The sequence below is a fragment of the Otolemur garnettii genome, unplaced genomic scaffold (genome assembly GCF_000181295.1).
Source record: "Otolemur garnettii isolate 467f Iridium unplaced genomic scaffold, OtoGar3 scaffold00174, whole genome shotgun sequence".
Lineage (NCBI taxonomy): Eukaryota > Metazoa > Chordata > Mammalia > Primates > Galagidae > Otolemur > Otolemur garnettii.
This window is the reverse complement of record NW_003852569.1, coordinates 1,920,874-1,930,808: the sequence shown is the minus strand read 5'-3', so window position 1 is coordinate 1,930,808 and position 9,935 is coordinate 1,920,874. Positions and strand designations below refer to the sequence as shown.

The 9,935-nt window shown below is 43.0% G+C and overlaps 1 protein-coding gene across 1 annotated transcript in view; it reads left to right on the top strand.

The window, feature by feature from the left end:
- Positions 1-8,038, top strand: part of GABPB2 (GA binding protein transcription factor beta subunit 2) — a 59,995-nt gene extending 51,957 nt beyond the window's left edge. The window contains 3 exon segments of the mRNA XM_023519432.1: positions 972-1,157; positions 7,215-7,339; positions 7,438-8,038. Of these exon segments, the coding sequence (XP_023375200.1) occupies positions 972-1,157; positions 7,215-7,339; positions 7,438-7,770 (644 nt within the window). The 3' untranslated portion in view covers positions 7,771-8,038.
- The last annotated feature ends 1,897 nt before the right edge of the window (positions 8,039-9,935 follow it).

Sequence of the window (9,935 nt, the reverse complement as noted above, 5' to 3'; positions counted from 1 at the left end):
AAAAAAAAAGAAAGGTACATGGTACATAAGTTAGCATTAGCTGTTATTATTCTTATTATTCTTATTATTCTTGATTCTACCAGATGGGAATATCTTTTAATTTTTTTTTTTTTTTGAGTCAGAGCCTGAAGCTGTCCCCCTGGGTAGAGTGCTATGGCATCACAGCTCACAGCAACCTCCAACCCCTGGGCTCAAGTGAGTCTCCTGCCTCAGCCTCCGAAGTAACTAGGTCCACAGGCGCCCGCCACAACACCCAGCTATTTTTTGGTTGCAGCTGTCATTGTTGTTTTGGCAGGCCCGGGCTGGATTCAAACCCTCCACCTTAGGTGTATGTGATTGGCACCTTAGCCACTTGAGCCACAGGCGCTGAGTGAGATGGGAATATTTTGATTCTATCAGCAACCTACCATTTTTGTCTATCAAACATCAATGATTTGCTACTTAAAATATTTTGTTAATTCACTCTTAAATATATGTATTCTAATGAAATAATGTATTCTAAGGTACAGTTATTTATCTAAGTTCCATAGATCTATTTAAACTTTCAAGATGCTCCCTGAAAAAAGAGTTCTAAGATCAAATATGTTGGGGAAACTCAGAATATCTTATACCTTGTTGGAGAATCACAGTGCCCAGTGAATACCTATTAAAGTCTTGATACTTCCTATAAAACAAACAAAAAAGTTTAAGGATATTTAAACCAGTGTTTTGAAAATGTATTTCTACCTACAACCCATTTTTAGTGAAAGCTATTAACATCTCAATGAAGACATTTTTTAAAATACTATTCTAATGCATTCCCTATTTTCTGTTCTCTTCTGACTTAGCATTGTTCACGAAAGCTTTGTCAACTGTTGAATCTAACTTTTTTCTCAATTTTTCCTCTCCTTGAATATTGTCAATTTCAAACTATAGCATTCCTATTTTTTAAAAAAAGCCTGAAATTTTAAATTTACTTTTGTCATCTCTAGCCAATTCAGAGGAAATTATAGTGGGAAATTCTGTTGACTCATCGATCCCACAAGTGATGGGGAGTGGAGGCCAGAGGGTCATCACCATAGTGACTGATGGAGTCCCTCTGGGTAATATCCAAACTGCAATTCCTCCTGGAGGGATTGGCCAGCCATTCATTGTAACTATGCAAGATGGACAGCAAGGTGAGTTACCTCATGTAAATAATTGTTTATTAAAAGATATATATTTTAGGGTGGTGCCTGTGGCTCAGTGAGTAGGGTGCCAGCCCCATATACGGAGGGTGGCAGGTTCAAACCCAGCCCTGGGCCAGACCGCAACAAAAAATAGCTAGGTGTTGTGGCGGGCGCCTGTAGTCCCAGCTACTTGGGAGGCTGAGGCAAGAGAATCACTCAAGCCCAAGAGTTGAAGGTTGCTGTGAGTTGTGATGCCACAGCACTCTACCCAGGGCCACAGCTTGAGACAAAAAAAAAATTGTTTTAAAAAAAAGATATATATTTTATGTATGTACGTACACATATACATATTTTTTTTTTGTTTTCTTTTATTTAAGCTCTATCTCCCCAGCTAGAGTGCAATGAGATCATCATAGCTTATTCCAACCTCAAACTCCTGGGCTCAAGCAATCCTCCTGCCTCACCCTCCAGAGTAGCTAAGACTATAGGCAGCTGACATCACACCCAGCTAATTCTTCTATTTTTTGTAATGACAGGGTCTTGCTCAGGCTGGTCTCAAATGCTGGCCTTACTCCATCTTCCTGCCTTGGCTTCTCAAAGTGTTAGAATTACAGGCACAAGCCATCTATATACCACCTGGCTATTAAAAGATATTTTAGACCCTACATGCTCCTAAAAGTGACACATTAAGACAAAAAGTGGGGTAGAATGGCTCACACCTGTAGTCCCAGCTATTTGGGAGGCTGAAGTGGGAGGATCACTTGAGGCGAGGAGTTTGAGACCAGCCTGGGGTAAATATTGAGAGTTTGTCTTTAAGAAAAAAAAAAGACAGAGAATGGGCATGGGAGAATGCCAGATGCAAGATGGGACAAAGAAGCTCAGAAAAAGAAACAGAGGCTCAGTGCTTGTAGCTTAGCCGCTAGGGCTCTGGCCAGATACACTAAGGCTGGAGGCTTGGGCCTGCTAAACAACAATGACAACAACAACAAAAAAATAGCCGGGCATTGTGGAGGGCACCTGTAGTCCCAGCTACTTGGGAGGCTGAGGCAAGAGAATTGCTTGAGCCCAAGAGTTTGACATTGCTGTGAGCTGTGACGCTATGGCACTCTACTAAGGGCAACATAATGAGACTCTGTCTCAAAAAAAAAAGAAGAAGAAGAAAGAAAGAAAGAAACTAGTCTGGCAAAGGCTAATTTCTTTAATATGTATAGAATTTGTTTAGTAAAAACCAATGATCTGATAGAAAATAGAACAATATGAACCAAGAATAGTTCATAGAAAAGAAAATATCACTTTCTTGGATAAGTACAAAAACAAAATGAAAAAAGAATCTGACCACTTTGGGAGGCAGAAGCAGGAGGATTGCTTGAGGCAGAAGTTTGATGCCAGCCTCCGCACCATAGTGAGACCTCATCTGTACAAAAAAATAGAAAAATTAGCCGGATGTGGTGACATATGCATGTAGACCCAGCTACTAGGAAGGCTGAGGTAGGAGGATCACTTGAACCTAGGAGTTTGAGGTTACAGTAAGTTGTGATGACACCACTGCACTCTAGCCCAAGTGACAGAGTGAGAGCGCATCTCAAAAAATAAAGTAAAATAATAAACTAAAGTAAAATTGATGGCTCTTAAAAATATGAGAATGTGGGCTAGGCGCCTGTGGCTCAAGAAGCTAACATGCCAGCCACATACACATGACCTGGCGGGTTCGTATCCAGCCTGGGCCCGCCAAACAACAATTACAGCTACAACCAAATAATAGCCGGGCGTTGTGGCAGGCGCCGGTAGTCCCAGCTACTTGGGAGGTGGAGGCAGGAGAATGGCTTGAACCTAGGAGTTGGAGGTTGCTGTGAGCCTTAATGCCACAGCACTCTACCTAGGGCGACAGCTTGAGGCTCTGTCTCAAAAAAAAAAAAAAATGAGAATGTGTTCAACCTACTTCATTCGAAATGCAAATAAATATTCCGCTGAGATATCATTATAACATTGTGTTGTCAAAGGTATAGGGAAATGGGCACTCTTGTAAATTATTTGTGAGAGTATAAATTAATGGGTTCTCTGAAAAGCATATTGGCAGTATCTGTCAATATTAAAGATGTACACACCTTATGGCTAAACAGTTCTTTTCCTATGAACTCATACTTAACACACACAGAATTAATACATTCTAAGTCATTTATTACAGCATTATTTGTCATTGTTAAAGGTAGAAAAGAACAGGGCGGTGCCTGTGGCTTAGTGAGTAGAGCACCGGCCCCATATACCGAAGGTGGTGGGTTCAAACCCAGTCCTGGCCAAACCAAACCGCAACAAAAAAATAGCCAGGCGTTGTGGCGGGCGCCTGTAGTCCCAGCTACTTGGGAGGGTGAGGCAAGAGAATCACCTAAGCCCAGGAGTTGGAGGTTGTTGTGAGCTGTGTGACACTGCCACGGCACTCTATGGAGGGCGATAAAGTGAAACCGTCTGTAAAAAAAAAAAAAAGAAAGAAAAACAAAAGGTAGAAAAGAACCAAAGTATATGTCAATAGGGGACTGGATAAATAAAGTATGGTACAAGAGCAAGATGCAGGTATGTAGAATATACCACATTTATATTTTTAAAAGGGGAAAATGTATGTATATTTGCTAACATATTCAGACTTAGATTACCTCTGGAAGAACATAAAGAAATATAACATTGTTTGCTTTCCAAGAGAGTAACTGGGTGTACCTGGGAATTTGTGGGAGGCTATTAAATGTATATGCTTTTATAGTCTTTTTTTGAGACAGAGTCTCACTTTGTCACCCTTGGTAGCCATGGCGTCACAGCTCACAGCAACCTCAAACTCTTGGGCTTAAGTGATTCTCTTGCCTCAGCCTCCCAAGTAGCTGGGACTACAGGCGCTCACCACAATGCATGGCCATTTTTTAGAGATGGGGTCTTGCTTTTGCTCTGAGCTGGTCTCAAACCTATGAGCTCAGGCAATCCACCTCCTTTGGCCTCCCAAGTGCTGGGATTACAGATGTGAGCCACTGCACCTGGCCTAGCTTTTTTTTTTTTTTTTGAGACATCTTACTCTGTCATCCAGACAGGAGTACAGTGGCATAATCATAGCTCTGCTGCAGTTCAAAATTCTGGCTCCTCTGGTCTCAACCTCCTAAGTAACTGGAACTATAGGTGCACATCAACACACCTAGCTTTTTTTTTGAAACAGAGCCTCAAGCTATCCCCTGGGTAGAGAGCCATGGCATCAAAGATCACAGCAACCTTCAACTCTGGGGCTTAAGTGATTTTCCTGCCTCAGCCTCCTAAGTAACTGGGACTACAGACACCCACCACAGCGCCCAGCTATTTTTTGGTTGTAGTTGTCATTGTTGTGGGCAGGCCCAGGCTGGATTCAAATCCACCAGCTCTGGTGTATGTGGCTGGTGCCTTAGCCTCTTGAGCTACAGGCGCCCAACTCCTACCTTCTTTTTTTTCTTTTTTTTGAGACAGTCTCATTACGTTGCCCTGGGTAGAGTGCCATGATGTCACACCTCACAGCAACGTCACACCTCACAGCAACCTCAGACTCTTGGGCTTATGAGATTCTCTTACCTCAGTCTCCCAAGTAGCTGGGACTGCAGGGGCCTGCCACAACGCCTGGCTATTTTTTGTTGCAGTTTGGCCAGGGCCAGGCTCGAACCAGCCACCCTCGGTATATAGGGCCAGCGCCCTACCCACTGAGCCACAGGCACCGCCCTAGAGACTGGGTCTTGTTCTTGATCAGGCTGGTCTTGAATTTCTGAGCTCAAGTGGTCCTCCCACCTTGGCCTCCCAGGGCACTGGGATTATAGGCATGAGCCACCATGCCTGCCTAATAGTTCATTCCTTTTTATTGCTGAGTATTATTCTGTGGTATGGCCATACCACAGTGTGTTTTCTATTTACCCACTAGAAGACATTTGAGTAGTTTCCAGTTTTCAGCCATGTAAGAATAAAGCTATTATGATTGTTTACAGGTTCTTATGCCAAATAATAAATAGGAAATAGGCTCAGCGCCTATAGCTCAGTGGCTAGGACACCAGCCACATACGCTGGAGCTGGCAGGTTCAAATCCAGCCTGGGCCTGCCAAACAACAATGACAACTACAACCAAAAAGAAAAAAATAACCAGGTGTTGTGGTGGGTGCCTGTAGTCCTAGCTACTTGGGAGTCTGAGGCAAGAGAATCACTTAAGCCCAAGAGTTTAAGGTTGCTATTAGCTGTGACGCCACGGCACTCTACCAAGGGAGACATAGTAAGACTCTGTCTCAAAAAAAAGGAACTAGGGCTCAGCACCTGTGGCTAAAGCGGCTAAAGCGCTAGCCACATACACCTGAGCTGGTGGGTTAAAATCCAGCCTGGGCCCGCCAAACAACAACGATGGCTGCAACCAAAAAAACAAAAAGGAACTAGGAAATAAATTTTCAGTTTCCTGGGATAAAAACTCTGGTGTTTATGTGTTTATGTATGTGTGTGTTGACCCTTCTCTCACTTGTCTGTGAGAAGAGAAATAATATAGGTTTAGTTAATGCCAAACTGTTTTTATTAAAAATTTCTCAAAAATGGGCAGCTCCTGTGGCTCAGTGGGTAGGATGCCGGCCCCATATACCCCAGTCAAACTGCAACAAAAAAATAACCAGGCATTGTGGCAGGTGCCTGTAGTCCCAGCTACTCTAGAGGCTGAGGCAAGAGAATTGCCTAAGCCTAGGAAGTGGAGGTTGCTGTGAGCTGTGTGACACCATGGTACTCTACCGAGGACGATTGAAACTCTGTCTCTACAAAAAACAAAAAAAAGGTTTCTCAGCGGTGTCTGTGGCTCCAAGGAGTAGGGTCCTGGCCCCATATGCCGGAGGTGGCAGGTTTAAACCCAGCCTCAGCCAAAAACTGCAAAAAAAAGAATAACATGAACCCGCCACCTCTGGCTTATGGGGCCGGAGCCCTACTCCTTGGAGCCACAGGCATCACACAGCTCACAGCAACCTCCACCTCCTGGCTTAGGCGATTCAGTGACCTTCAACTCCTGGGCTTAAGTGATTCTCTTGCCTCGCTTCCCAAGTAGCTGGGACAACAGGCGCCTGCCACAACGCCCGGCTATTTTTTGGTTGTAGTTGTCATTGTTGTTTGGCAGGTCTGGGCTGGATTCCAACCTGCTAGCTGCGGTATATGTAGCTGGCACCTTAGACAATTGAGCTATAGGCACCAAGCCACAACCTCAAACTATTTTTTTTTTTTTTTTGAGACAGAGCCTCAAACTGTTGCCCTGGGTAGAGTGCCGTGGTGTTACAGCTCACAGCAACCTCCAACTCCTGGGCTTAAGCAATTCTCTTGCCTTAGTAGCTGGGACTACAGGCGCCTGCCACAATGCCCAGCTATTTTGGGGTTGTAGTTGTCATTGCTGTTTAGCAGGCCCAGGCTGGATTCGAGCCTGCCAGCTCTGGTGTATGTGGCTGGCGCCTTAGCCACTTGAGCTACAGACACTGAATTGCAACCTCAAACTCTTGAGCTCAAGTGATCCCCCTCCCTCAGCTTCCCATGTAGCTAGAACTATAGGTGCCCACCACAAATGCCCAGCTAGTTTTTCTATTTTTAATAGGGATAGGGTCTCACTCTTGCTCAGGTTGGTCTGGAACTCCTGAGCTCAAGTGATTAATCCTCCAACCACAGCCTCCTAGAGTGTTAGGATTACAGGCGTGAGCCACCGCTCCGGGGCTACTTTAACAGAGTTTAATTGAACAAAGAATAATTAATGAAAGAGCCAGCCCCCAAACCCTAACAGGTTCAGAGAGACTTCCCAGACATCTTTACACATGTATAAGTATCTCAGACCTTAACCTGGATGGCTTTCTAGCCTACAAATCTATACTGTTCCTTTCTGAGTCATTCCTAGTAGCCCTTTAATCCTATTTGTTTCTCTTTGCAGGTCCATGCCTTCCCTGTTGAGTCTTAAATTCAAAGAAATATGAAAAATAAACATCAGATATTTTGTTTTCTAATTAAATGCAAACAAAACCTCCTTGCTTACTGTGTATTCATCACCTTCAATTGATGTTCTTTGGCTTGTAGTTCTAACTGTGCCTGCTGGTCAGGTTGCAGAAGAGACTATAATTGAAGAGGAAGAGGAAGCAAAGTTGCCACTGACAAAGAAACCAAGAATAGAAGAGATAACAAACAGTACAGAGGAAAGCAAGGTAATGTTTTTTTAGCAGTCATAGAAGAGAAAGGAAAGAATCAAAAGCCATAACTATTAAGGACTGAATCCTTCTTCATTTTTTTGTCTACTGTCTAGATAACTTATGATCAGGAATTCTTACCTGGTGATGGCAGCGAGAGAGAGCAACTGCAGCAGCAACTTCAGGAGGCCAATCTAAAAGCCCAGGAATACCGACACCAGCTCCTAAAGAAAGAGCAGGAAGCAGAACAGTACCGTTGTAAGCTGGAGGCCATGACCCGACAGCAGCCCAACGGAGCTGATTTCAGCATGGTTGATGAGGTGGCTGAGGTAGATGCTATAGTAGTCCCAGAGCGGAAGGTGGAAGAGAGAGAGACAAAAGTTACTGGGTCAGGAGGTGCCAAAGAGCCTCCTCATACTGCAGTTTCCATAGAAACTGTTTCATCTTAACATGCAAGGGCCACAGTTCGCAGTGTGTTCATCTTACTCCTCTTTTAAAAAATAATACAGAAGACAAACATTGTATAAAATTACGAATGTCTTTAAGAAGAAAATTATGGCAGGTTACAGTGCTTGGGCTTAGGAAGATCCCTTTACAACTGGAAAATTCAAAGCCATATTTAGGGAACACTTCTTCTGAGGGAAAAAAAGAATAAGGACCAAATTTCTTAGCCTGTATCATTGCTTTAAGCATAAATTTAAAAGAATGCTAGGTGTTGGAGCTTGACATTTTTTTTTAAATAACTGACTTTGTATCAAAAGTTTTTAAGGTAACATTTCTAATACATACACATGTAAAGCCTTTGATAATTATACCATTAAAGTGTCCTGAAAATTTGCCTTAACCTGGAAGAATAGTAGAGGCAAGAAAGAAAAAAGGGAAAGAAAAAAGGAATTTATTCCACTTCCACGAGAGCAGGAATTCCCAACTATCCTGAGTTAATTTCTTTCTTTCTTTCTTTTTTTTTTTTAGAGACAGTCTCACTTTGTCACCGTCAGTAGAGTCCCATGACGTCACAGCTCACAGCAACTTCCAGCTCCTGGACTTAGGCAATTCTCTTGCCTCAGCTTCCCAAGTAGCTGGGACTACAGTCACCCACCACAATGCCCGGCTATTTTTTGTTGCAGTTTGGCAGGGGCCAGGTTTGAACCCACCACCCTCGGTGTATGGGGCTGGTGCCCTACTCACTGAGCCACAGGCACCTCCCCCTGAGTTAATTTCACAGAAAAGAGTTTTTTGATTGTCTGACAAGTTTGTATCCTCTGTGTCCATAGCTCAGATGCCAGTTTAAGAAACTGAAATAGTTTTTAAAAACTGGAAAGGAGGCTTGGCACCTGTGGCTCAAGAGGCTAAGGCACGAGCCACGTACTCCTGAGCTGTGGGTTCCAAACCAGCCCGGGCCTTCCAAATAACAGTGATGGCTGCAACCAAAAAATAGCCGGGTGCTGTGGTGGGCACCTGTAGTCCCAGCTATTTGGGAGGCAGAGGCAGGAGAATTGCTTGAGCCCAGGAGTTAGAGGTTGTTGTGAGCTGTGATGCCATGGCAGCACTCTACCCAGGGTGACAGCTTGAGGGTCTGTCTAAAAAAAAAAAAAACTGGAAAGGAAAATAATTTGTTCATGTGGGAGAAGTGCACGTAAAACCAGAATCTTCCAGGCTATGTTTCCACAATGCTGGGATATGGCCAGAAAGAGGCCTGTGGGGCTATAAAACTCTGGTCTTGAGATATGTACTTTTACTCTGGCTGTTTTTTTTTTAAATTGCAATCAGGAGGGTAGTTTGTTGTCAGAACAATTTGCTTCCAAACATTTATTTATGTAATATCAAGCTCAAACTCTATAATTTCATAAAACTTTAAATTTCAATAATTTTCTAAGTGTTATCCATAAGTTTCCTTTTATGTGTCACTTACTTGTTATCCTCCTATGTGCAAAAAAGAGGAGGAATGAAGACAAATGTTAATGATGTTGTATAGTTTTATTTCCATCTCACTTGGAATCAGTAAGTTGCCCTGTTTCCATAAGTTTGGGCCTGCAGAACTTTGTGCCTTTTAAGTGTTCAGTGTGTGTTGACAAAGAGAATAAGAACTATCCATGCCATAAAGTGAAGAACCAAAGATTTCAGCCACTTAGTCTATCTTCCTCCATTCTCTCCCACCAAGTGTATTCCCAGAGAGTTTTGGAAAGTGTTTCATCGCTGGTTTTCTTTTTATGTGTATTTTTTCCCAAATAAATGGAATATGGTTAGGGAGAGAGAGAAAGGTTGTGGACAGGTTATATTACAGAGGTTATTACCTTTGAATTTGGGCACTCATTATTCTAGGGTTGCTTGCTTGCTTACTTTGTTATAAATTAGACATAACCAGAGGGAAATGTGTCAAGTACACATTTGAATGACTGTTTAGAATATGGTTTTCTTAATTAGTGATCATGGGGAAAACATGCATTTTTTTTTAAGGTAGAGTCTCACTTTCTCGCTCTTGGTAGAGTGCTGTAGCATCACAGCTCACAGCAACCTCAAACTCTTGGGCTTAAGCAATTCTCTTGCCTCAGCCTCTGAAGTAGCTGGGGCTACAGGCACCCACCATAACACCTGGCTATTTTTTTTTTTTTTT